General features: G+C 47.9%; 1 protein-coding gene and 2 non-coding genes across 3 annotated transcripts in view; 2 read left to right on the forward strand and 1 right to left on the reverse strand.

Moving 5' to 3' along the window:
• VWA3A (von Willebrand factor A domain containing 3A) overlaps positions 1-25,237 on the forward strand; it is a 41,261-nt gene extending 16,024 nt beyond the window's left edge. Inside the window, exons 12-28 of the mRNA XM_068524529.1 lie at positions 818-953; positions 1,063-1,166; positions 2,836-2,916; positions 3,355-3,449; positions 4,905-5,024; positions 9,347-9,421; positions 9,619-9,763; positions 10,202-10,397; positions 12,844-12,914; positions 15,632-15,784; positions 17,665-17,755; positions 18,428-18,538; positions 19,090-19,187; positions 20,010-20,147; positions 21,100-21,208; positions 24,033-24,177; positions 24,979-25,237. Of these exons, the coding sequence (XP_068380630.1) occupies positions 818-953; positions 1,063-1,166; positions 2,836-2,916; positions 3,355-3,449; positions 4,905-5,024; positions 9,347-9,421; positions 9,619-9,763; positions 10,202-10,397; positions 12,844-12,914; positions 15,632-15,784; positions 17,665-17,755; positions 18,428-18,538; positions 19,090-19,187; positions 20,010-20,147; positions 21,100-21,208; positions 24,033-24,177; positions 24,979-25,237 (2,127 nt within the window). The remainder of the gene's footprint in view (positions 1-817; positions 954-1,062; positions 1,167-2,835; positions 2,917-3,354; positions 3,450-4,904; positions 5,025-9,346; positions 9,422-9,618; positions 9,764-10,201; positions 10,398-12,843; positions 12,915-15,631; positions 15,785-17,664; positions 17,756-18,427; positions 18,539-19,089; positions 19,188-20,009; positions 20,148-21,099; positions 21,209-24,032; positions 24,178-24,978) is intronic.
• On the forward strand, positions 1,847-1,919 carry TRNAG-CCC (transfer RNA glycine (anticodon CCC)). The gene has a single exon. It is a non-coding gene; the product is annotated as a tRNA-Gly (tRNA).
• LOC137750827 (U6 spliceosomal RNA) lies at positions 7,850-7,955 on the reverse strand. The gene has a single exon (XR_011070609.1). It is a non-coding gene; the product is annotated as a U6 spliceosomal RNA (small nuclear RNA).
• Positions 25,238-27,886: the final 2,649 nt, after the last annotated feature.

A 27,886-nucleotide genomic window follows, 5' to 3' on the forward strand; every position in this document is an offset into this window, starting at 1 on the left:
GTTTGATGCCAAAACCTTGCCAGATGTTTCCCAAAATGAAACACATGTACTACTTGTAGTTTGCAAGATGATTATAAGGTGATACATAGATTAATATTCTTTTCAATGTTATGCATTTAAAACTAGCTCATTATGGCAGAAATAGATCTTTCTAAAATTATTTAAGTACAAAAAAGGAAGTCAAAAATTAAAATTGAAATTAACATTAATTTCAATTAATATTATTAAAATTAATAATTAAAAAGATTTAATGTTATATGTTTGATTTTTAAAATATTAAGTAAATAACAGTACAGTGGTACTCATAGCAAAGTTCACGAAGGAGGTGCTCGAATGTCTGAAGTTTGGGAATTGCTGTTCTGTGTTTTCCTCATACACGAGCTTTGTGATTTAACCTCTTAGAACCTCAGGTTTTTGGTTGTAAATGTGGGCGAGGGAGGCTGGGCTAGATCACGGCTCCCTAAATGATTTGGTACAGGAGTTACTTTTCAGTTCCCTGGAGCCTCATGTTTTGAGCCCTCGGCAGGGCCACCTGTCATCTTGGAGTCCGAGGTGATTATCTTAATGGTAATGGTGGGAAGGGGTGAGGAGGACGGACAAATGAAAGAGGAAGTGAGTTTCTGGGTACATCTCTCTCTTCTCCTGGAAATTCCAGAAATTTCCTGAGAAGCAGATGGGGATAGTGGGAGGGGAAGGCAGAACTGCCTTTAGTTTACCAGGTAATGTTTTAAGATGCTCCCTTGGATGGGTGGGGGAGACTGTGGACTTTCCAGCTGTAAAATATGATTATGTAAGGATGATTTTTCATTTCAATTAGATTTCCACAGAGATTGCAAAGAGGCCACTCACGAGTCTCTTGCCTAAACCCCCAAAGCATGAGGATCCCCTCACAATTGAGTTCCCAAACTTGGACAAGACTTCTGCAGAATGGCTAAAGACCAATAGCCTGAAAGGTAAATACCCAAAGAGGGAAGAACCCAGGACTCAGGTGACTAACTGAAAGGAATGAACCCTTTGGGGCTTCATGAGTAGTGCCTCAAACCCCACCATTTATTTTTACAGCCAAGAAGCTAAGCCTTTATCAGGTTCTGGCACCCAATGCATTCTCTCCCGTGGAGGAATTTGTGCCTATTCTCCAGAAGACAGTTTCATCAACTATCTATGAGGTAACTCAGATTCAGAGTTCTGTCCAGTCCTTTGCAGGGGAGCTCCTGTGTGGTATTTCCTTTCTGAAATGTTCAGGAAATAGAAGTTATAAGACAGAGCCCAAGGAGCAAGGGCCTGAGGGCCTGGAGTGGGGTGGAGGCGTTCCACCCAGGACTCTAGAACTCTCATCAAATCTACTCTAACTGCTGTTTTTCAAAGATACGAAAATGAAACTTGGGAGATTGGGGTAAGAGGGAGTATATTGGGCACCACGGTCGCCTCCTCCACGGAGGTTTTCCTCCTCCCCATTCAGAACACACTCTCTTTGTGTCCTCGCTGTACCTTGTACAGACTTCTACTATCGCTCCTGTAATGCGCTAATGTGTGTATTTGTTACATGTCTAATCCCCACCGAAGTATGAGCCCTTTAAAAGAAAAAGCTCTTCTCCAACCCTCTATCCCCGATATCTAGTACAAGTAAGCACTCAGTGAATGGTGGCTGAGTGGGTGGAAGGAAGGATGGAAAGAAGAATGAAAAGGATGAACGAGCGGATGGATGGAAATGATGAATGAATAGGTAAAAGAATGGATGGATGGTTAGATCAATGGATGGATGGAAAAGTGAACAGATGGAAGGATGGGAGGGAAAATGGAAGGATGGATGACAGGATAAAATAAAAAAGATGAAAGGATGGGGACTTCCCTGATAGTCCAGTGGTTAAGACTCTGCACTCCCAATGCAGGGGGCCCAGGTTCGATCCCTGGTCAGGGAACAACTAGATCCTGCATGCTGCAACCAAGATCCCGCACGTGGAAACGAAGGTCCCATGTGCTGCAACTAAGACCCGGGCACAGCCAAATAAATATATTAATTAATTAAATAAATATTTTTTTAAAAAGACGAAAGAATGAAAGATTAAAGGAAGGGTGGAAAGATGGAAAAATGGAAGGACGGTATAATGGTAATGAGTGAATAGAAAGATCAGTGGAGGGACTTCCCTGGTGGTCCAGTGGTTGAGACTCTGTGCTCCCACTGCAGGGGGCATGGGTTTGATCCCTGGTTGGAGAACTAGGATCCCACATGCCGCACCGTGCGGTCGAAAAAAAAAAGAAAGAAAAAGAAAAGGAAGGAAAAGAAAGATCAGTGGAAAGGCAGAAGAATGAAAGGAAAGAGAGAGTGTGGGGATGTAGCATTCTGGCAGCCCATGGATGGATGACTAGATGGAAGGAGTGATAGTTAGAGATATGACAGCTTGGTGGAGGATGAAAGAACAAAATGAACAAATTTGATTTTCAAAGTGTCCATGAAGGCCCATCTGGGTTCCCAAACCTAAGAACTCATGGCTAGTATGTTTTAAGGTCTGCAATTCTGCTATTACCAAACCTTCAACCATATCTTGTAGTAAAGACTCTGATGTTCAGAAGAGCCTCCTGAGAAGGGAGCTGGCTTGCTGTCAGGCACAGTTCATTCAGGGGACTGTATCCTGAAGGCCCTCTGCTGCCAGCTCCAGACAAGGCAATGGCCTGGTGTGTGGGGAAGAGGGGCATAATCCAACCCCAGATGTGTTAAGAGCCCATTTCCCTCTCTTGCATCTCACTTGGAGAGCCCAGTGGCCAATTTAAACTTAAAATCCTTCCCCACCTGTGCTTCTGTTCACCTGCTCCCCTCCTGGCCACACCTGAGTGCAGAAGACAATGGTACAATTTGAATGGCATGATGGGACAATGAAGAATATTCACGTGGACCTGCCCTTCCTGTATGAGTACCAGGTCAGTGGTGGGTCCCATCAGTCAGAATATGGGGTGCGGGGAGGGAGATGGGTGGACTGTGGAGGCACCAAGCCCCTGACTGAACTCCCTCTTATAAACAGAGGCTGTGCTCCACCCACAAGCCCCTCTGGAGCTTTCTCCACCTCCTCCCCAGGCAGGGACCTGGATGCCAAGCAGGGACCTGGATCAAAAGTCTCTGATCCTTTGGGTCAATATTTACCTCCTCCCCATTTGAGGCAATGAAATACTTTGACTCTTCCCTTCCTGATCTTGTGGCAGACTCGTCCATGCTTTAGCGGAATGTTTGTACTGCCTGGATACCCATGGCCTTGACACAGCATTCCCAGAAACCAAGTGGGGTACACCCCCTTCCCCCAGACCCCTTAATCGGCCATGCTCTGCACAGTCGCTCACTGTGTGTGGCGCATGAGTTTGCAGAAACAGCTCAGCAGAGCTACGCGGATGTATGAGAGACGGATCGAGTGGCTCTCCTTGGCCAGCAGAAGAATCTGGGGCACCGTCTGCGAAAAAAGGTACCTTCCCCCAGTAGTGTTCTTGTCCTTCGTGGGTGTCATGTGTGACACAGCACTCAACCAACTCATGAATTCCCTGTTGGTAGCATCATTCAGATTAAGGATCAGTAATCACTCAGCAGAACCCCTGGAGGGAAAAGTCACCACCATCATCCCCAACATCAACAATAGCATCACTCAGTATCAACAATGTCACTCAGGAATCTTTCTGTTAAAAAGCAACAGAAACTAAGTGCAAATTGACTTAAACAAATTAAGGAAGTCTGGTTAAGGTAACTGAAAATTCTAGACTAGATTTGATAGCTGTCTTCAGGCATGGCTTGATCCAGAGGTTCATGCATGTCAGGAATCTCTCTCCACCCCTCAGCTCTGTTTTCCTCTCTGTTCGCTTTGTTTTCAGGCTGGCTTGCCCCTCCAGGTAGCAAGATAGCCACCCATAGCTCCCAACTTTCTTCCTTCCAGTTTAGCACTCCCAGGGCTTGGGGAAAGGGTCCATCCTTGAGCTATTCACTAGGGCCAAGAGGGTTTGATGTTCTGATTGCCTGGGGTCAAATGTCCACTCTTAAAGCTTGGGCTGGCGTCAGCTCTACCCAACTCAAATGGACTGTTAGAGACAGAGGTATTACCCCTCCTCGCCCCCCAAAAATCAAGATGCTGCTGTGAGAAGTGGTAATGGATGCTGAGTAGGGAGAAACAATAGGTATCCAAAATATCATTATCACTTCCACACCTTACTTGATGCCTTACCACTTACCGAGTATTATGCTTTGTAATACTATTCATCTATTATATCATTTAATTCTCAAAGCAACCCTATGAAGAGTCTCATTATAAATAGTTTATAGTTAAATATGCCAAGGACCAGAGAGGTATTGTGACTTGCCTAAGGCCACACAGGAAGTGGGACTTGAACCAAGGCCTTCTGACTCTCTATCCAGTGGATTTTCTTTTGCTATCCATAGCTGCCTCAAAATGAGAATCGAGGGGAGGAGATGGGACTATAAGATTTGAAGTAATAAAAGGAGAAGGCTGAATAGCACTAGAGATCTTAAAACAGAGAGAGAAAATAATAAGATACATTTCCCCAGAGGCCCCAGTTATGCCTAATTCCCCATCTAACTTGCTTAGCTTGTTTCTGTTTTCCCTTCATAGACCCCAACCTATAATAATATTGAATGCTAGTAATTTAAAACAAGGAAATGTACGAAATCATTATATGCAGCCCTGCCCTTAAACCATCTCCACAACGAGGCTTTATACCATGATAGACCCTCCTGGAGAGAAGGTTCTACTGTTGTAAACCCGCCTGTGTTGACTTCAGACCATGGAGATTTGGCCAGCTATGAATTTGGCATGCAGAACTCCCCTGGAAAAAACGTTAAATAGTAAAATGGAACAAAATAAACATTATCTGAGAGGTTCGGTTCTCCTCTTAAAGCTTGTGTTTCTTTTTAGGGTGGTTATACTGCTCGATATCTCTGTGACCAATTCCATGTACATTATTCATATCCAGCACTCCCTGAGACTTCTGCTGGAGGAGCAGCTGTCCAACAAGGACTGCTTCAACATCATCGCGTACGCTCCCGCTTCCTGCTTCCCGCTTCCCGTGGTGGGGAGGGCGTGTGCACTCAGATGCCATCGCTGGGCTGAGGCTTCTGGCAGGACAACAGATGTATGGGCACCCAGCATCCTAGGAGGGCCGTCAGTTTATCTGATTTGAAGGATCTTGTTTGGGGCATTGAATAATTAAATGGTTGCAGGACAGTCCCACTGGGGCGAAGGTGATAAGCGGCCCCAAAACACATTGCTTGATCAGCCAGGATAAAGTAACTCAGCCCATTGCCCCATTTGGCTACCAAGCTGATAAACACAAAAGAGAAAAAGAAGGGCCCCCAGGCTTGGTTCCTAGCTCAGTTCTAGCAAGCCACAGTATTTCAAACACTCAGAATTCCAATTATAAATTTTAATTATACATAGATATATCAATATAATTTTTGTATATAGTTATATGTTGTATATTATATATAGCTATATAGAATTAAATTATACAGTTATATATAAAACTGTATGATTTAATTATATATAAAACTGTATATTTAAATTATATATAATATAAATTAAAACTATATAACTATATATTTAAATTATATATTTTATATATAAATTTTAAATATAAATAAACTTAAATTTAAAATGTAAATATTCCATATATAACAAGTATTTAACTACATATACATTTAAATTATATATCACTATATATAATACTATATATATTTAAGTTATAGTTCTGTCTACATAGTTACTTATATTTTTAATCTATAATTATATATAATTTAAATATATGTATAGTTATATATATATTTCAAATTAATTTATTTTATTTTTGGCTGCATTGGGTCTTCATTGCTGCGTGCAGGCTTTCTTTAGTTGTGGCGTGTGGGCTTTCTCTAGTTGTGGCGAGCGGGGGCTACTCTTCGTTGAGGTGCACGGGCTTCTCATTGTTGTGACTTCTCTTGTTGCAGAGCACGGGCTCTAGGTGCGTGGGCTTCAGCAGTTGTGGCTGGCGGGCTCTAGAGTGCAGGCTCAGTAGCTGTGGCACACGGGCTTAGTTGCTCCTTGGCATGTGGGATCTTCCCGTGCCCCTGCATTGGCAGGCAGATTCTTAACCACTGCGCCACCAGGGAAGCCCTATATATTTTTTTTTATGCAATTTCACATGAAATAGGGAGTGTTCTAAACCTAATAGGTCAGCAGTTAATATTATATATTAAACTGTACCAGAGTCTAATCTTTCCCTAATAAATTCTACAGAAAAAATGCTTAGAGAAGCATTTTGGACAATATTTTCATTCATCCATCCATCCATTCATTCATTCAACGAACTTTTATTGAAAGCCTGCCATGCACCGTCACTATGCCACGCATTAGGGATACAGAAGTTAAAACACACAATACCTATCCTCAAGGAATTTATGGCCTAGTAGTAGGAGACAGGCATGTCAAACTATAAGTGCTATTAAATGTTTTCTGAAGAAATAAGTAAAAGGGAGGATATGGGACTGTGAGGGCTCAAAGCCAGGGTCAGTCTATTCCACCTGGGTAGAGTGAGGTCAGGAAATCTTCACAGAGGAAGTGACCCTTTAGCTGAGTCTTGACAAATGAGTACGTGTTTGCCCAGCACATGGGAGTGATGGGGGAAATGGGGAGAAAGGGCATTCCAGGTACAGGGAGAAGCATGAGCAGAGGCACAGAGGTGTGACGGACTACAGAACCCTGGGGAGCTGTCAGTGTGAATAGTCCCGTGTGAATAAGGGGTGAGAGGGAGAGACTGTACATGAGCAAAAAACAAAATAAGACACCAGGTGATGGAGGCTTTATAGAGGAGTTTTTATACTATAGGACGTATAGGTATTGAAGGATTTTAAGCAAGAGTAATAATCTTGAAACGCTCGAGCTACAAGGGGAAGGATGGACTGAAGGGATACGATACTGGAGGGGAGACCAGTTAGACCACTGCTGGGGTAGAGGGGGCTTGAGACAAGGCAGTGGGAATGAAAGACAGCGAGGCCTGTGACGGGTGCTGGGGAGTTAGAATCTACAGAATGTAGTCACTGTTTGGCTGTAGGGGATGAGGGAATGGTGAGGAGAGGATGTGCCAGGTGGAGCAGGGCTTGGAAGGTAAACATATAGAGTTTGAGATCCTCAGGAGTCTGGGGATTCTCCTGTTAGGAGCTCTAGCCAAGAAATACGGGTTTGTGAGCCATCAGCATTTTGGTTGAAGACATGAGAGGGCATGAATTGCACCTGTGGAGACGGGAAGGTGGAGAGATGACAACCAAGGACAGAACTTGGGAAGAACTGCCATTTGGAGTGTGGGCAGAGAAAGGGAACCACCAAAGAAATGAGAGGAACAGCCAGAAAGGCAGGAGGAAAACCAGGAGAGAAAGGTGTTTACCCTTTCCCAAGGGAAAAAAAACAGAGCCTGCAGAAGCAAAAAAGGAAGGGGAAGAATGCAGGAATCCACTGAATCTGGCAGTAGCACTCCCTGATAGGAAAACAATGAGATATAATGTTTTTTGCAATTCATTTTGGCAAGTATTTAATAGATTGATAATACCCAGTGCTGATGATAATTTGGTGAAAAGGGCACTCTTGGAAAGTATTGGTGGAAGTGTAATTTGGTATAGCCCTTGTATTAAATTTCTTTATTCAAGTATAGTTGATTTACAATGTTGTGTTAGTCTCAGGTGTAGAGCAAAGTGATTCAGTTTCATATGTATATATATTCTTTTTTCAGATTCTTTTCCCTTATAGGTTATTACAAAATATTGAGTATAGTTCCCCATGCTAGACAGTAGGTCCTTGTTGATTATCTATTTTATATATAGTAGTGTGTATCTGTTAATCTCAAACTCCTAATTTATTGCATGTCAACCTTGCGCAGGGACCATGCTAATCTTCTTGGTATCGTTCCAATTTTAGTATATGTGCTGTTGAAGCAAGCACTAAATCTTTTAAGTGTATGTTCTTTGTTCCTTTGATTAAGCCTTTCAGTGCAGAGTTCTAATGATTGGTAAACCTGGAAAAAAGCAAGAGGAAATTGGTAAAATAATCCTGACAGTAGAATTCTATTCTATTGAATAGAATAGAATATGCAACTATGCATATTCTATGCAACTATTCAAAAGAATGTGGGAGATTTATGTGAACGCATTCAGAAAAAGTCCTCAGTAAGTCCAAATGAAAGGAAACAAATAGTATAGGTTATGTAATTCCATTTCTGTGAATATATATTTACCTACACATTTTAAAATATATATGTATTTATTTATTTGGCTGCGCTGGCTCTTAGTTGCAGCCCGTGGGATCTTTTAGTTGTGGCACGCAGGATCTAGTTCCCTGACCAGGGATCGAAACCGGGCCCCCTGCATTGGGAGCATGGAGTCTTAACCGCTGGACCACCAGGGAAGTCCTACACATTTATTTATTTTTTTAATCCAAAAGAATATAGAACAAAGAGTTAACAGAAATTGGGGGGGGGGGATAAAATTGGAGGAATTTTCACTCTTTGTATATTGTTAGAATTTTTATCCAACTATAAGAGAGATATTTCCATGGGAGGGGGAAAGGAGGTCCTTGTTAATATTTATCAGAGAACCGGGGAAGAAGCTTGACTGCAGTGGGTTGAGAAGTAGAAGATGAGGAGGAGGTGGTAACACCGTTTTTCTAGGGAGCACGTCTGTGAGGGGGAAGAGGAAAGAGAGAGAAGTAGCTGGTAGACGAAGAAGTTATATTTAAGAGAGGCGATGGGGAAGACGGAAGTAGACGCTGGGCATGTGTGTGGGAGAGAGGTCACTGTGGGCAAGGTCTCAGAAGAGATTGGTGGTGGTGAAGTCAAGAGCCCAGGTGGAGGAATTGCTCTTGAGCCAGAGAGGGGACATCTTTTCCTTGATAAAGGGGATAAATCCTCTTCTCAAAGATTTAAGTTCTGTCTCATAGGGAAAATGAGCTGATACATATACAAAAGAAAAGCTATAGTGCAGATGGAGAGTGAAAAATGTGTTGTGAGGATGAATCAGAGCTAAAAAGGGAGAAACGACTCCTTCCCTGGGGGTAAGGAAGTCCACACAGAGAAGGGAGTGACCCTTCTTCAGGAGGGAAGTCTGGCCAAACTGGTGTTGGCTGTGTCTCCACTGAGGGCACAGCACTGCTCCCACCGTGAATGTGCTGAGACATGTCATGACCAGCAAGGAGATCTTGTGGCTGGCCCAGGACAGTGGCATCCTAACATTTTGGCGGTGTAATCCAAATCTTGCCCCCTTAAAATCCTGGGGAGCCCAAAGAGCTGGGGCACGTATTTCCCCCCTAAGAACAAGCCCTCTTTCCTTTTTTCCAAGGTTTGGAAGCACCATTGAAAGCTGGAGGCCCGAGATGGTTGCCGCGAGCCATAGCAACTTACAAAGCGCCTGGCGGTAGGTGACCTGCTGGGTCTGACGTCAGCCTCCCCTGTGCTATTATTTTCTGGCCCCCCTCCCCTAGAAAGTAGCTCTCTCTAGAATCTTTGCCCTCCGACGGACTCAGGCATGAATCAGGAAACAACCGCCTTCCATTCCCCGCCCTCCCCCTCAGCCTGGCCCTCCCTCTCAGCATGGCCCTCCCTGCCCCCCAGGTGGGTCCTGAGCCTGCAGTGTCAAGGCAGCAGGAATGTCCTCAGCGCCCTGCGGAAGGCTGTGGAAGTGGACTTCAAGGACAAAGACAAACAGCAATCACAGGGCATCTACCTCTTCACCGGGGGCATCCCTGACCAGGACGTGGTGGGTAGGCCACGTCCTGGGCATCCCTTATCCTTCGTGACCCCACATCTTCTGCTAGGTGGACGCCTAGCAACTGGTTTCTCCAGCATGATTTTCCAGTCTGGACTTTATCGTGCCAAAGAATCACCTGGAGATGTTGTTCAAATGCAGATGTTGTTAGACCTGGTTCCAAAGGGGCCTGAGAGTCTGCATCTCTAACAAGCTTCCACGGGATGTCAAGCATGCTGGTCTAGGATCTCAGACCCCGCTCCCCGGCCAGGCCCTATTAAGATAGTGAGAGAAATGGTGACCCAGGCTCTTTCACCTTTCCATCCTCAGTGCCACATACTAGACCAGGTACACAGTAGGTCCTCAGGAAAGCAATTAGGCTGAACTGACCCAAGATCAGCGGCTTGGAGAGCCCTCAGCTGTGGGCCCCTCCTCCCTGTCTCCCCACAGGCTATGCTCAGCGCCTACATGGCCGAGGCCCGTGTGGGCTGTGATTTCCAGCTGAACGTGTGTCTCTTCTATGTGGGCGAGTCACAGATGGACACCACGCCCCCTGCCTGCTATGCCAGCCGCAGTGACACGGCCGCCGCGTACCGGGAGGTCACCCGGGCTGCTGGGGGCCGCTTCCACTGGTTTGGAGACACAGGTGTGTAAGAGTTGGCTGGACTCTCCGCATCTTTCTTCCCAGACAGTTGTCTCAGTGCCAACATAGCTCCCTATGCTATAGCCATATTCCAGGAAAGCGGCCTGTGAAAATCACATTTGCAAATGTAAAATTACTGTTCTGGAGATGGATGGTGGTGATGGCTGCACGGCAGTGTAAATGTACTTAATGCTGCTGAACTGTACACTTAAAAATGGTTACAATGGTACATTTTATGTTATGTATATCTTCCCATAATTGTTTTAAAGTGAAAAAGAAAAAAAGTAAAACTACTTAAAAATATTTTAGAATGTCAGGGCTGGAAGGGGCCCTAAAGGTCCCTTAGTTTAGCATTTCCCAAAAGGTGATATGTTCGCAGCAGGTGGCTGGCAAGATAGTTGTACATGGAACACAAAGCGACAATTTTTTGTCATAGCTGTAGGAGGTCAGAATATGCCACCTCAATATATGCCACTTTGGCATAAGGATTATTTTGAGTTGAAGACAATTAAGAAACAGCAGATGCCAAAAAACCTCTCTGCTTCCCCTTCCCCCATTTGCCTAAAAGCAGGACATAAATTTCTATGTCCTGCTTCTGTGCCAGGAGATGAAGGATGACTCTTAGACTCTTAAGCTCTGGTTGGCAGCTCTGGGCTCTTCACAGCACCAAGAGGAATCTACGTAACAACCCTCACCTAAAAAACCCTTGTCTTCCATTAGTTCCCCCCAAATATTTACCTTCCCACAGTTTGCCGGCCCTCAAAGCCAAACCCCATTTCCTTTGTCTTGTCATTTCTCTTTGTCTTGTCATTTCTATTGTTCTTCGGTAAGATGCTACAGAAGCCCCAAGTTCCAACCACTCCCTCTGATTAACTCATCGCTGAGTTTCTCCCCCATGTATGCACACCGCATGCATTAATAAACTCTATTTTTCTCTTGTTAATCTGTCTTTTGTCAGTTTGATTTCCAAGGCCCCAGCTGGAGAATCTAGGAGGGTAGAGGAAAATTTTTTTCCCTCCCCTAAATGGTTATATGATTGTTGTAATATTTCATTTAAAAAATGCTAGCATTCATTGTCAGCAGTGACATAAATTTTCTCTTTAAAATATGCTTTTTTTTTTTTTAATTAATTAATTTATTTATTTATTTATGGCTGTGTTGGGTCTTCGTTTCTGTGCGAGGGCTTTCTCCAGTTGTGGCAAGTGGGGGCCACTCTTCATCGCGGCGCACGGGCCTCTCACTATCACGGCCTCTCTTGCCGGGGAGCACAGGCTCCAGACACGCAGGCTCAGTAATTGTGGCTCACGGGCCCAGCTGCTCCGCGGCATGTGGAATCTTCCGGGACCAGGGCTCGAACCCGTGTCCCCTGCATTGGCAGGCGGATTCTTAACCACTGCGCCACCAGGGAAGCCCTAAAATATGCTTTTAAAGGATGTTAATTAGACTTTTATGGTGATCATTTCACAGTATATACAAATATCAAATCATTATGTTGTACACCTGAAAGTAATATAATGTTATATGTCAATTATATCTCAATTTTATATATGTGTGTACTTTTAAGTAAATGAAAGTGAATTGATTAAAAATATATGTTAAGTAAATTATGGTTTAGGTGATATGCAGACAAGGCAAAATTGTGACGTGATTCAGGAGGGACTGAAGCTTGGGACATGCTAGTGCATTCTGACCTCTCTGATTTATAGATGAAGAAATGACTCCCAAGAACATGAGGTGCCTGTGGTTACAAAATTAGTGGCATAGCCAGGGGTGGAACTCATGAAAAGTGCTAGGCATATACATTTAAGTTATTACTGTTGATTATTATTAATAATAGCAAACATTTATAGAATAGCTATTATATGCCAGACACGGTTTTAAGTGTTTTACATATGTTGTGATTCATTCCTCACAATAACCCTATGAAGTGTGTTATTATTATTATCCCCATTTTACAGACAGGGAAGCTGAGACACAGAACCCAAAGCATAGATGTAGTAAGTAGTAGAACCAGGATTTGAACCCAGAGTCTGTCTTGTTAGTCATTACACTCTAGTCCCTCTCAAATGAGTCACATTTGAGATATTATTACAGACATTATTCACTACAGACATTAGCTACTTTAATTAACCCCAAGGTGGATCTTTTTATTCACTGGAGGAGCAGGACCTTTCCCCTGACCTACGCTTCCTGTGGGTGAGAGCTCTTGGCTGGATGCCGGGGTGCTGGGTCCCAAGGCCAGCCCCGCTCTTGGTATCCTCACTGTACCTGTCCATCCCCTTTACCACCAGAAAGTATGGGGGGGAGCTAGTCAGCTAAGCCCATTAAGACCCCACCCTGCCCCTTGGACTGAGGTCACCTCCACATGGCCCACATGTTTACAGATGTGGACACTTGCCAGAATCTCCATCCCTTCCCCACGGTCAATCATGATGTGCTTTGTTTCCAGGTATTTATGAAAGCGATGATATCAGTGCCATCACGTCTGAGATGGAAAAGGCTCTCAACTACTCCCAAAAGGTATGCCTTAGGTGTGGGGCAAATGACTGCGCTGGCTTCTGTATTAGGGTCCTGGGGCTGCCATATAAAGTACCACAAACTGGGTGGCTTAAAACAACAGACATTTCTTCCCTCACAATCCCAGAGGCTAGAGTCTGAAATCAAGGTATCAAAAGGGCCATGTCCCCACCGAAGGCTCTGGGTAGAATCCCTCTTTACCTCTTCCTAGTTTCTGGTGATGGTTGCTGTTAAAGAAATGAAATTACACTGGACGCTTGTTAAAAATGGCAAGGAAGACATTATTCAAGACGACTGTAATCGGGGAGAGAGATTGAACTCAACTCCGATTATACAGCAAAGATAGCTGGGCATTTATAGCCAATAAGCAGAGTGAGAGGGTCAGTGGATGGAAAATTACTAAGATGAAGTTGACTAGATATCGAGGGCAGGGGGATTCTTGCTAAACAGGCTCAACGGGATTCTTTGCTAAAACTGGGTTCAGCAGGCCAAAGTCAAAGCCCGGTCAAGAAGAGGGCTCAGAGGAACATGACTAAAGTTTGGTCAAGGAGGGAGTCCTTGGCACCAGCAATCCTTGCCTTTCCTTGGCTTGAGGCAGCACAACCCCAATCTCAGCTTCCATCTCCACATGGCTCTCCTCCCTCTGTGTGTGTGTCTGTGTCTCTTCTCCTCTTATAAGGACACCAATTGTATTGGATTAAGGGCCCACCCTCCCAGTACAACCTCATTAACTTACATCTTAACTACATCCTCAAAGGCCCTGCTTCCAAGTAAGGTCATGTTTATGGGTACCGGGGAACTTCAACATGTCTTTCTGGGGGACACGACTCATCCCACATCAGCTTTCCACCTTTGTGCTGATCCACAGACACCAAAAGCTTCCAATGAAATGTGAGAGTTTCCTGTAAGTCACTGGTTTCAGGTCCGTGTGCTCTACATCCTGGCCTGTACATTCTTGAACACATCAATCTCATTCCTAAACTCAAGGCCTTTGTACCTGCCACTTCCTTCACCAACTGTTCCCCTCCCAGGTCATCCATGGGTTGCTCCTTATGATTCAAGTTTCACTAAAATGTTACCTCCTCAGAGAGGGAGTTGAGCAGTTCAGGGTGAGATGAGAGCGGGACCAGATCGCATCGGGAACAATGAGAATGGAAATAAGGAAACAAATATGAGAACATGTCTTTAAGGAAGAATTGACCAAACTTGTGGCTGATTGAATGAATGGGGTGAGGAAGAAGAAGAAATCCCAGGATGACTCCCAAGTTCCTTGCTGCGGGACCTGGTAGACAGTGGTGCCATTGACCCAGAGAGAGAAAACACAGGTGGGGATTCAGGGAGGGTGGGTGGGCCTAGAACAAAGGTGAGTTTGCAGGGCCTGTGAGATAAACAGTGGGGGCATCCTTCAGGCAGGTGGATAAAGCTGAGGGCTGGACCTAGAGGTGTGGGGCAGTTCAAGCCATGGGGATGGACAGAGAACACGTAGGTGGACGTGACTCACATTTCAAATACAACCATTGTCAGGACTGCCCGTCTCCCCAGCTACATGGTGAGCTCTTGGGAGAGCAGGGCCATAGATTGGCAAACCCGTGGCTCCCCTAGCCGTGCCTGAGCTGTCCTCCCAGAAAGGGCCCCTCTTTGGTGCTTTATTAAACTGCTTCTCAGGTGCACATTAGTCCTGTCCCCTCAGCTGATAAACTCATTCACAAGGTGTTAATGGGCACTAATGGTTTAATCCACCCTTCTTATGATGTTAGTTACATTTGAGTGGTGTCTTCTAGGGCCTTGATTGAGAATAATTATTGAAGAATCTTTCAGGCAGTTGAGAAATATATAGGCAAAGGAACCAAGTATCACACCACTATTCTGCCAGCATCCAGGGTCGGCCCTGGGCACATGGTGAGCTGACCACCATATGTGGATGCTGGGTCCACATATGGAGAGAACACTGGCTTTGGAACAAGACCTGCCTGGGATTGACTGGAAGATCCTCTACTTACTCATAGTATGGCCTTGGACAAGTCCTTTAAATTCATAAGCTTTGGTTTCCTCACCTGTAAAATGGGGATAAGATAGCACTTGCCCTGCCACTGTAGTTGCATGTCTTGTTGGCAAGGAGGTTTGAGACCCCCAGGCAGTAACTAGCCCGGTGCCTGATGCATCCCAGGCCCTTCAAACATGGTACTTATTATTATTATTATTATTATTATTTTTGGCTGCGTTGGGTCTTCGCTGCTGCACGCAGGCTTTCTATAGTTGCAGCGAGCGGGGTCTACTCTTCGTTGCAGTGCGCAGGCTTCTCATTGCGGTGGTTTCTCTTGTTGCAGAGCCCGGGCTCCAGGCACGCAGGCCTCAGCAGTTGTGGCCCGCGGGCTCAGCAGTTGTGGCCCGCGGGCTCAGCAGCTGTGGCGCACGGGCCCAGTTGCTCCGTGGCATGTGGGATCTTCCCGGACCAGGCCTCGAACCCGTGTCCCCTGAATTGGCAGGCAGACTCCCAACCACTGCGCCACCAGGGAAGTCCCATGGTACTTATTATTAATAGGCCTGATCCACAGTGCTCTTGGCCCCAGGCAGCACTCTAGGGACAGAAAGAGGAGTACAGGGGCCCCAGGGGCCCCAGCGCCTCCTGCTGTGTGTGTGTGTGTGCGCGCGCGCGCGCGCGTGCCCTGCACGGAGACATGCTGGCTCGGGTGCCGCTGACGCTCCCAATCCCCCTGCAGTGTGCCTTACTCGTGTCCTCTCTGAAGAACCAGTCTGGAAAAGAACAGGAAAGTACAGCCCTCCGGAGAGAAAAGCCGAAGATGCTCAAGCTGAGAAGTCAGCCCGGGAAGTTCGGTCCCTCCAAGCCCACAGCACCCTCTGTGGCCAGAATGGTTTGACTCCCCTCCCTAATAACACACGGGGGATTTTGTTTCTGCCTTGTCTCCTGGTCTTTCCTAGATCTTGAAGCGGCCTGGGCCAGGGCCCCAGACCCCAGGGCCAGCGGAGGTGGGAGCAGGGTCCTCAGTGGTCAGTGTCCTGGCCTGCAGGGGGAGGGGACCCCCGGGGGCCTGCTTCTCAGCTCCGGCCACCCCTCCACCCCACCTTTGGCTTTGCCTGGCTGTCCCAGCTTTGCGGTACCAAGGGCTCCATGGTCTTGGCACCCTCCGTTACACGTGCTGGTTGTAAGGCGAGAGGGCTTGTCCGGGAGGGTCTCTTGGGGCAAAGGAATTAGGGGCTTGGGGCGTCTAATGGGTTCTTTCTGCTGCTGCCTGAGGCTTTCGGGGGCCTGATAGGAGCCTGAGGGTGGACCTGGGCCTGCCCGGGGGCTGATCCCCGTTCACAGCCTGTCAAATCTGTCCCGCATAAAATACTCACCTCGGCAATCAGAAGGGGCCTCTAGAGGTGTGTCTGGGGGGAGACCCCAGACTCCACAGCACTTGTGAGCAGAAGGGCAGTGAGATCTGCGAGCGCTTCAGCATTTCACCGACTGACAGGCCCTTGTGAACACAGCACATTTTCAGGATGAAGAAATCCACCCAAACAGTGTGCAGCTAGCTCCCTTCCCGGGGTCAGCACTTCCGAGAGATTCTGTCCACACGGGCACTGCCCTCGTGCACAGAACTCCACCAGGTTTTGGGAGCCGGCCCAGAGACATCACGCCTTCCCGTCTTCCCAAATTCTGAGGTGAAACCCCACGGTCTTGGAGTCCGCCTCTTGGGCCTTCAGTGGTTCCCAAGCTGGTTCAGTTACGAGGGGGCTTGGGCTGCACCAGGGCCTCTAGCAGGCCTCCTGACATGCAGGTATGGGAAGCTGGGTTGCTGGCGGGTGGCTCTCTGGGATGGCAGCTCTGGGCGTTTTTCACAGCCGCCACCCAGAGGTCTCCTCCGCTGGTCCAGGCCCTGGGTGACTTTGTTTAACCATCACCACGTTCTGGTTGTGCCCGGTAATGAAGGAACCCCTTCCTTAAAACCGAGGTGCCCAATAGGGCACAGAAGTTACCGGAGTGGTTGCTTGTCATGCTGGAGGCCCAGAAATCCCAGTCCAGTAGGAAAAGGGGCAGGTAACTGGTGAAGAAAGTTCAGGCAAATCCCCACAGTTATCCTAGCAGGCCCTCTCGCATAACACACACACTCACACTCTCACACACACACACGCATGCACGCACACTCTCACACTCACACACTCATGCACACACTCACACATAATGCACACCCATGCACACACACTCACACACATACACGCACACGCACACATGCACGCACACTCACACACGCGTGCACACATGCACACACACTCTCCACACACGCATACACACTCACACACACTCATGCACACACATAACGCACACCCATGCACACATATACACTCACATGCACACATGCACGCACACACGCGTACACACACGCACACTCACACACTCACGCAAACACACAACACACACTCACACACGCACACTGTCACACATACACATGCACATGCACACACACAGTCTCACACACTCGCACACACACGCAAACACACTGAGTCGCACACTCACACACACTCACACACACACACACACACACACACACACACACACACACCCTTTTTCACCTCAAACCCCAGAGTCCTCTCTGAATGTGCAGCAGGAGATGGGGCGAGCGTGTGAGAAGTCTACTTCCTGAGGCCTCTCCACGCAAAGGTACCTACTTGACAGATTGAGGCTGGGAGGACTGGGGTACTGCCCCCCACCGAGAACAGACCTCTGATGGAAAAGACTGCTGTTTTCTAGAGCATTAAAGATGACCCTGCCAGAGAGAAGAGTCCCCCCTTGAAAGCTCTGCTGTGGAGTCCACTCAGTGGCAAAGCGGGCGTCCCCCCAGGTAAGGCACGGCCACGGGGGTGGAGGGTGGGCAAGCACGGCTGAGGCATGGATTCGTGACGACAGTAACTAAAGTGGTCAGCAGTCGTGTGCCAGCCCTTCTGCTAAGATCGGCCCATTTAAAGCTTATAGCAATCCGTCCTGTATGGCAGGGAATCTATTAGTTCCTCCATTTTACTGATGAAGAAATTCAGGCTCAGAGGGGCTAAGGAGAATGTCCAGTGTCAGCCGGTCATGACAGGGCACCAGTATTTTTATGAAAGTACTCAGCTCATAGAACCTAAGACCATGTGTCTTCTAATGTCAGACACATAGCAGAGCGGCTCAGAGCAGAGCTCTGGAGTCAGCAAGACCTGGATGGAATCTTTACTCTGCTTCTTACTGACTCTGAGTCCCACTTACCTCATCTGTAAACTGGGGTACCATGAGGATAAAACAAGACAGGCTACGGGAAGCACTTCGCACCAAGCCTGGTAAATATCAGCAGCTCTGGCTTTACTGATCCAGGGGAGGCCAGAGGACCCTGGTAGTCCCAAAGGACCTCAAATCCACGTGGGAGCCCCAGTTCAAGGGCAGAGCGTAGCTGAAGTTGACTAGTCTCTAAGCCAAGCTGCACAGCTTCGCCACATAAACCCTCAAGGCTGCTCCAGCCGACAGGCCAAATGTCCTCTAGTTACAGCCCAGCCAGTGAAAGAAGGGACTGCAGATCGGAGGAGGAAGACCAAATCAAGGGACGCAGAGACCTCTCTCTCGTTGTTCTATACAGAGACAGGGAATAACGTGGGTAAGTCGGAGGCTGCACAGATGTCTGGACAGCCCCCTTTCCCCGTGGGACCTGGAAGGTGGTCAGGCCCCAAGGAAAGGAGAAATCTCCCGCAGTCCCGGGACATGGGCAGCAGTGCACCCCAAGCAGGCCTATCCTCAAACCACTCACATCTCCCAGCCCAGGGAAATGAGCTTGCAAAGTCTTGACACAGGCAGGAGAATGGGAAGAATTGATGTCGGCATCTCCCCAGGTCCCTGGGCACGGCTCTCCTGCTCCGTGCACGAGGGGCAGGGTCCTCAGACTGATGGGAAGGGAGTGGAGATGAGTCTCCCAAGCCAGCCGGATTGATTGCTGTGAAATGGCACAGGTCCCCGTAGCAACTCATTGACATGTAGAGAAGGGAGATCCCAGCATGCTTCCCCAGGTCAGCACAACAGCCTCCCTCCTACCTCTCAGCAAATTGCACCTAAGGAATGTTACAGCTGACTTGATTGACAGAGAAATTGACATGGGAAAGGGAGGCTAGGGTAAGAGAATTGCACAAAGTAACCCTGCTCTGTTTCTCCCAGGCTTTGTGTACAGGAAGTACCCTCAAGGAAGAGGCCTAAGAAGGACTAGCTCTTCTATTGAGTTGCCCAGAAAGGATACAGTCTGCTCCAGCCGAGAGGTATTATGCTGTCTGCACCAGCACATGCCCCCACGCAATAATTCCTTCCACCAACCATTATTTCTAAGAGGGTGTGGGTATACTTGGAATTGAGGCCAAACCTGCTTAGAATGACTGTTTAAAGTGTCAGGATAAGGATTCAATAGAACTACGTGGGAACCTGGGTCTGCCACTTCCTAGCTGGGTGACCTTGGGCAAGTCACTCAGTCTCAATGTCTTCCTTTATAAAATGAAAACAATTGTACCTGATAGGATTGCTGATTAATTGAAATATATTTTGCGTAAAGTACTTAGTGGCGTCAGATCCTTTTGGATGCAAGCAGCAGAAATCCCCCTTCTTGTACATATCCAGAAGATAGAACATCTTTTCTTCCCACAACTGGTCAATAAAAGTCTGAGCTCGGTTCTGACCCTGGATGCCATGCTCTGATTGCTTTAAACCGAGCCATTCTTGTATCTCTCATTGTGACAAGGAGCCTGAGACTATCCTCATTGGTTTAGAGTCTAAACTTTAGAACAATCAGGGTTTCCATTCAAATTTCATGGGAGAGGGTTGAAATGGAAACTGGGGAGACAACAGTATCCACCAGACTAGGGAGTAGTAAGTGCTCAATAAATTTTGTTCCCTGTTCCCTGTATTTCTTGTGCATCTCTCCCCAGCACAGGGGCAGGAATCTGAATGTGATGCAGGCTCAGTGAGGACCTGGGAACCCCACATTTCAAATACAAGACATATTTCAAACATGAGGTTTTAAAAGATGAGTCAATCATTCCATTAAGCCTGAATTACCCAAGATAATAGTTCTTTCCTTTATTCCAAAGTGGGTAGCAAATTATGGACTAAAAAAACTGAAGATGGAGATCTCCAGATACCTCGGTCCCAACTGCACTCATCAAAAGTCAATACAGACGTCGGCATCAGCCAAATACTGCAGTATCTTCCCCAGCATAGAGATCAATGTAAGTCAAGATTGGTGTTGGTTTTTTTTCTCCCAGCTCCTGTCTCTTCTCAGGCACAAACGGCTGGGTGTGTTGGGGAAAACTCCACATGAATGTGTGCCCCTGGCTTCAATTCCTGCTTCTAAGAACCCCACCCCCCAAAGGGGGACTGCCCTCAAGGAATAGGAGATGCAGAATCCTGTTGGAAGAAACGTCAGCCCCTCAGAGTGCCTGAGACCATGCTCTAGGGTTAGAGGGGCTCATTGGAGTGAGAATTAGAAACAGCTGCCGAGAACGTAAGGCAGTGGCTGGAATACTCACTAATAAGAACTCTGTACCCTGATACTGATGATGGTCCCATCAGGATGGCTGGGAACAGCGCTTATGACAGGAGGTGAGGGGGTTCTCTATTTTCTAGTTTTGAGGTAATTTTTTTTATTGCTTTGACACTGGAACAGGTAAATTTAGTAGAAAATGAAAATCTAATCGTGCTTTTAAAAAAGAGACCCCATTTTCTCTCCTTGCCCTTTGATATGACATTGTCAGCTATAAAGCTAAAAATAGCCACCAAATTCAAAATTATCCACCAGAAAAATTTTATGGGAGTTTAATCATGCTGCCCCCCTCCTCCATCGGAGGTCATCTTTTAGTTTGAAATTTATCGACCTCCCATCCTACCATTAAGGGTTTTCTATTTAAAATTTAGAGATACTATGTTTTTTCTTATTACAGTGACCACATCCGCCACAAAAATCGTCATCCCAATTCCCACACACCTTCCGAGAACTATGCATTTGGTAGTTTAATAAAAGAAAAAAGCTTTTAAACAAACAGACAAAAATGTATGCTTAACAATATTTTGAAAATTGTGAACCACAGTAGACTAAACTATTTTAGGGGGTAATGGGGAGGTGAAGAAATAGCTGACGGGGTGGGGGGTGGGTGGAAATTTCCTTTGCTTGCCTTAATCCAGGGGATGGTGAGACACATTCAGTGTACACCCAGGGAAATTGAAGCGTACATCACACACCTGGAGAAGGTGATGCGGTGCTATGTCCAAAGGCTGCAGTGGCTGCTGTCTGGTGAGCCTGCCTGCTATCCTGGAGGGCGGAGGAGCGTGATGGGCAGCGGGAGGGCAACCCCAAGGACCCCAGGGTCAGTCCTTCCCAGGCTAGGCACTCACAGACTGTCAGCCAGGGGCAACGTGACTTCTGGGTTCAGAGGTCAGGCAAGGTGCCGGATGACAGGGAGGTAGAGCACGAGCCAGAGCACCAGGGAGAACCAGGCCTGTTCAGGCCGCTCTGCCAGGTCGTCTCCCACACCTCGCCTCCCACACCTCGCCTCCCACACCTCGCCTCCTGGGTGTGACTGAAGGGCTGCTGCCCCTCAGGAGCCTCAATTTAGTATCGATTGGGCCCCGTAGAACCAGTCCGTGGAGGTAGAGATGGGAGGGGCTCCGGACAGAGAAGACGGCCCTGTTCTTCTTTACAGAGAGCACCAAGGCCCCTCTGGGAGAGGCGAATGGCAGGGCTGGCGGAGGAGAGCCAGGCTCACATCCCAGAGGAGGCTGGGCTGGGGATTAGGAGATGGTCTGAAGCATCAAGTCCAAAAGGCCGGGCAGACAGCTAGAACTGAACCGGAGGCTCAGTTCAGGCTTTGGGGCCTGGAGGGTTCCTGGGACGATAGAGGAAGGATCCCAGGGTGGGCCGCTCAGGCTCCTGCGCAAATTCATTAGGTCCAGTCCTCTGCAGTAGAACCTGGTATAAACAGTCCTTGGGCTGACTGCTGCTTTCCAAAGCCTCTGGAGCGGGCGGCAAGCTCGGGTGCAGCTGTCAGGTCAGAGGCTGAGGCGGGGCCACGAGGTTGTGTGCGTTCCCCATTCCCAACGCACACTTCCCGCTGGGGAGAGTGTGAAGGCCAGCCGTGCAACCGCTCCTTGTGTAGTACAAGTCGCTCCCCCACCTCACATACAGCTACACACCCAACACCATCTAATGCCTCCGAACGTACCCAGGGGATGCTGTACTGAGCCACTCATTCATTATTCAACAAATAAGTGATGTTCTCCCGCTCCGTGCTGGGGAGGTGGTAGGGGAAACACTTCACAGGTTCCCTGAGCTCATGGAACATATGGTCTAGGGGAGACAGTTGTTACCCAGAGAGCAATGGTGACAAGTGTAGGGAGGAGACAGGCATGGTGCAGTGAGAGAGGGGCAGGGGGCCTGCACAGAGAGATCATGGAGGGCTTCCCCGAGGAGGTGACATTTGAGCTGAGATCTGAAGAATGAATAGACATCACCTGAGGAAAGAGAGGGAAGACTCTCAGGGCATGACTGAGGTGCTAAGCGGGGGAGGAGGCTGAGTACAAAGACTGAAGGAAGCAGGGTGGCTGAGATTAAAGGGTGCCACCATTCCAGGGAGATGAGGCCATGGCCCAGACTTTATCCTAAGAGCAATGGGAAGCCACTAAAAGGTTTTAAATAAGGGGAAAGTGATGAAGTTAGCATCGGCAACAATCCCTCTGGTTGCTGCATGGAGTATAAATTGCTGAGGGGACGGAGTGCAATCAGGGGAACCTAGTAGGAATCCAGGGGAAAGATTAGGATAGCTGGGAAGGGTAGGGATGATGGAGACGGACAAAGAAAGCAGAGTTAGATTAGGGAGGCGATAACGGCGGGGCTCGGTGGCTTGCGGGGTGTTTCCGCTGTCTGGTTCCCAGGATGGATCAGCTGGCCTTCTGTGGTGGGAGGCCCCTCGGCCAGCTGGCTGGCGGTCCCCGCGGAACGTCCCACACGCCTCAGGATGGCTCCCCTCATGTCCTCATGTTGCCATGAGCACTGCCAGAGAACAGCCCAGATGAGTCCTGGAAGATTCCTGGGCAGTGGGTCCAGCCAGCTCAGGCCATCTTTTCCTGGAGACCAGTGGGCCCTTTTTGCAGCAGTTTTCCATTTTTTCTGCTCCTGCCTCCAGTGAGGTCTGAGGTGTGACTCGGGAATGCTGGACATGCCATCTTCTGCTCTTTGGCTTCCCCTGTGTTACCTCTGTTTAGCCTTGGGGCACCAGAAGGGCTGGGGTTAGCGGTTGCCTTAAAGCATGGATCAGAGGACCTGGATGTGAATCTCGGCTTCGCTGCCAGGCTGTGTGACCCTGGGCAAGTTGCTGGCCCTCTCTGTTTCCCCTTGGGATAAATCCCAAATCCTTTAACAACCTCTCCAGCTTTCTCTCTGTCCCTCAAGCATGACATACTCCTCTCTCCCACTCAGAGCCTTTCACAGTCTGTTCTCTCCACACACACGCCCTCTCATCCTTCAGGCATAGCTTGTCTGCTCCCCACCCCACATCCATCAAATTCAGATTCTCCCAGGTATGTACTCCTTAACTTTTTGTCATAACCCTCAGCAGAGTGGTAGCTGTTGGTATAACATCCGTCTTCCTTGCCTGACTGGCAGCTCCGTGAGGGCAGGGACACTCTCTCATCTCCACTGCACTTTGCTCAGTGCCAGGCACACAGTGCATGCTCACTTGACTTCTGTCAACCAATCTACAGACTCCATGCTCTGTAACATCATTTCCAGCCCCAAACAATACTGTGACACCGCTTAACCCAATCACTTAACTTTAGGGGTGAGGAGACTCAAGCCCAGGGAAGTTATAATCACTTGGGCAAGTCATCCCAGGCAAAGCCACGGCTGAAACCTTGACCTCCCGAAGCCCAGTCCTCACACCGGCTCTGCCCTTGGACAATGACCCCCCTAGCAACACCACAAAGGCCGTCTCCCAGTAGGTTCACATCTGATCCATGATCACTCAGGCAGTGGGTGTGGCAAGACCTTGGATTTGATAGCTGCAGTGAGGAAAACCACCCTCACTCCTCCCCTGCCTCTGCCTCCACCCGCCTCGGAGCAGGGAGCCGCCGACTCTTTGGTGCCATTTTGGAGAGCAAAGTGTGCATCCTGCTGGACACGTCGGGATCCATGGGCCCCTGCCTGCAGCAGGTGAAGACAGAGCTCGCTCTGCTGATCTGGGAACAGCTGTGGAAGCACTGTGACAGGTAAGAGGCAGGGGTGCTGGGGCGCGGGGGTCAGGAGATCCAAGGGATAGTTCCTGCGGCTCCCCTGGCCAAGGTCACTCCCTCCTCACAGTTCCAAAGGGCCTGGAGGCTTCTGAAGTGCTCTTCTGAAGAGCAGGGAAGAACACTGCCTTCTGAAGCAAAGTGGGTTTTACAAATCCATCTCAGGCGCAGGGACAATTGCAAGCAGATCAGAGGACCCACCAGGTGGCCTTGAATTGTGGATTTCAGCTGAACTTGATGTTTTAAGAGAGGGGGTTTGGGGTGGTTTGTTCTCTCTACCCAGAAGGGTTGACCCTGAGGGGATAGCGGGAGACTCTGGTCCTAGGCTGGGACTCCTTCTTGCCTTAATATTAAAAAGAGCAGACACTTATAGAACACTTTCCTTGTGCCAAGCGCTTTACATGCGTGATGTCATTCAGTTTGCACAACGATCCTATTATTATCCCCATTCTTCAGCAAAGGAAACAGGAGCTTAGAGAGGTTAAATCATTTGCCCAAGATTGCATAACCAGTAAGTGGCTGAAGTGGGATTTAAATCTATTTCTGTCTGCATCCAGAATTTTCACTGTGTATGTTCTCATTCTCAGGTGGTCCACAGGGGGCACAGGGCTTGCTGTAGGGTCTTCAGGGATAGGTGTGAGTCCTCATGGAGGTTACTTCCCCTGAGGTCAATATAGACTGGTGTGTTCTAACCAATCCTGAGGTCAATATAGACTGGTGTGTTCTAACCAATCTCTTTCACCTCCTCTCCGCCCCCCACATCTTCTCTGCTCTCCACAGTTTTAACCTGCTCAGCTTTGCAGAGGGCCTACAGCCGTGGCAGGACACTCTGGTGGGGACCACAGACGCAGCCTGTCACGAGGCTATGCAGTGGGTGACCAACCTGCATGCTCAGGGGAGCACCTCAGTCTTGCAAGCATTGCTGGCAAGTTCCACCACCAAGCCCGACCCAGTGGCAAAGCAGAAATACCATCACCCCTATCCTGACATTGCACCATGCTTTGCAGTTTACAAAGAGCACTTTAGAATTTACTGTTAAATCATTTCATCTTCCCAGCAACCCAGTGAGGATGAGATTCTCGCTGTTCTCACTTTATAGATGAAGAGACAGAGGCCCAGAGAAGTTAAGTGACTTGCTAGGAAGTGGGCTGAGCTCTTTCTCCTAAACCTCAGCAGCTTCCTGGTCTGTCACAGGCTGAAAGAGGAGGCTCTCAGTCTTAATGACAAGTCGGTGAGATCCAACCAGACTTGGGGACAGCAGGCCAGTGGTTTCTGAGTCCTGGTTGGCCCCTCTTTTGAGCCAGACAACCTACATGCTCTTTCAGAAAGCTTTCAGTTTTCCTGATGTGGAAGGACTGTACCTCCTGACCGACGGGAAGCCAGACACAAGCTGCAGCCTTATCCTCAGTGAAGTCCAGAGACTCAAGGAGAAGAGAGACGTGAAAGTGCACACCGTTTCCCTGAACCGCTCAGACAGGTGGGCGGTGAGGAGGCGGCCGAGTTGTATCCCTTCCCCACGGCCACGTGTCTGAGGGGCAAGGCTGATCCTCACCTAATCCAGGGACTCACGTTAGACGCTGAGCTCTCCTGGGCCCAAGTCCTGTGTGTGAGCAGTTAGGAGGCCCTGGGCAGGCATTGCACCGGAGAGAGCCCCTCTGTGCCCCTGCCCACCCATCAGCATCCTGACTTTCTCCAGCGTGGAAATGGATTTGCACCAATTCCCACAGTCACATGCTGTGTTCTCCCATTTCGTCTTCCTTGGGGGCACATTTGTGAATATTTACGGGGGAAAAGTTTAAAGTAGCTATGGTTATTTTTATAGAAGAACATGTGTTAGACAGGAGAGATTCAGCTCCTTCAGAACATTCATATTTAATCTCTCTGTCTAAACCGTGAGCTTCGTAAAGGTCACACTGTGTCCCTGCCAGGCCAGACACATAGTAGGCACTGGATAGATGTCCAGTTAAGGAATGGGGCCCCGTGCTTTGAGGGTGACCCTCATACGGTGAATCCACTTCACACAGCAGTAGCCACTGCCACCCAAATACCAGCTGGGAGAGTGGGCTTGGTGATGCTGACATAGTCTCAGTGGCACAGACCTCAAGGTCCAAGACCCCTTACCCCACTCATGTGACTTCCCCAGGGGCTGGGGGCTCACAGAGACCTCGGTGGGCCTGGCCCCAGCCCTCTGTTCCTCCCCGCAGGACAGCGGTTAACTTCTTGAGAGATCTGGCCTCTCTTACTGGGGGCCGCTATCACTGCCCTGTCAGTGAGGACTCGCTCTTCAAAATACAGGGCCTGCTGACCAGGGGCTTCATCGACCAAAGGGTAGGTTGTGGAGCTCCTCGGTGAGTTCTGTTGAAACAGCTCAATAAAATGTCAACAGGCGTGGCTTTTTCCTCCTGATTGATAAGATCTCTGCTTCTCTTGTAAAACAAAGTATTGACTCAAAAAGGTTGTGTTTCCCTGCTGCTCTCCTTTTAGGCTGCCTCCCCTAGAGGCTGGGAAAGAAGCAGGGTTAGGGGCATTATTTAATAGTAGAACAGTTCACATTCACTGAGCACTTCCTGCATGCTACAGGTTTGTTGCATTATGTAAATTACCTCTTTTAAGCCTTCCAGCCATTATTATACCCATTTAACAGATGAATGAACAGGGTCAGTCAGGTTTCGGAATACACCTAAAGTCGGAGTAAATGGTAAGGCCGGAGCCCAGACACCCATGCTCCTAAGTTCTGTGCTTTAATTCTTGGATATTTCTGTCTTCCCGCCTTAAATTCATTGAAGCACAGATATTCAAATGATCTGTTAAAAAATAAATACAGTAAAGTCATAGGTTTTATAATGCATGCAGGATAAGATCTTACAATCTGATAGAAAAATTATGTACATATTCATACCTTCTAGGAATGTGCTGCTGTGAATTACAACATTTCCAGGCCAACAAATCATCCAGTAAGACAACCAACCAGAATACCAGATGTTTTTTTTTTTTTGGTGGGGGGGGAATTAAAGTTTACAGAACATTGCATAATTTTTGAAGTCAATGCTTTGCATGATTTCTTTGAGTAACTGTTTTAGGGGCAAATATTACAAATAATACAGAGATCAGAATAAGTAAAAGTAATGAATATTCACCCATATCCTTATTACACAGGAAAACAAACAACGATATTGGGAAGGTTCTCTGTTTCATACCTATCAAATCAGATTCTTTGAATAGTTTCTGGGTGCAGAGTGGGACCTTTGCCACTACTGCTCCCAGGGAGAAGGAACAGTTTCATCTCTTTCTTAGATTCTCTTGCTAATTGTGAGAACTTGTACTTTTAAGGCTAGGCTCTAGAATTTCATTAGTTGACATAAGAAAAAGGCACGTCTGTGGAGCTGTTTTACTAGAAGAAATAGAGAAGGGGCTGTATAGGTTTTACTGATTAACAGTGAGATAAGGTGTATATACTACTTCTGTTCTACTGGGCAGAGCTGTGCTGACTTCAGTGAAGTCCAGAGACCCTCTTAGTTTCCACCATCCCCTCCCTACACTGACTCTCAGACATCTCACTGCAAAGTGTCCTCTTTGCAGAATGACTGCCTTGACAGGTGGTGAGCTCTCTGTCCCGGGAAACATGCAAGCTGAGGCCCACAAGATTTCCTGCACTGGGAGGAAGGCTGCTTTGAGTTCACTCTAAAAC

The sequence above is a fragment of the Eschrichtius robustus genome, chromosome 16, assembly GCF_028021215.1.
Source record: "Eschrichtius robustus isolate mEscRob2 chromosome 16, mEscRob2.pri, whole genome shotgun sequence".
Taxonomy (NCBI): Eukaryota; Metazoa; Chordata; class Mammalia; order Artiodactyla; family Eschrichtiidae; genus Eschrichtius; species Eschrichtius robustus.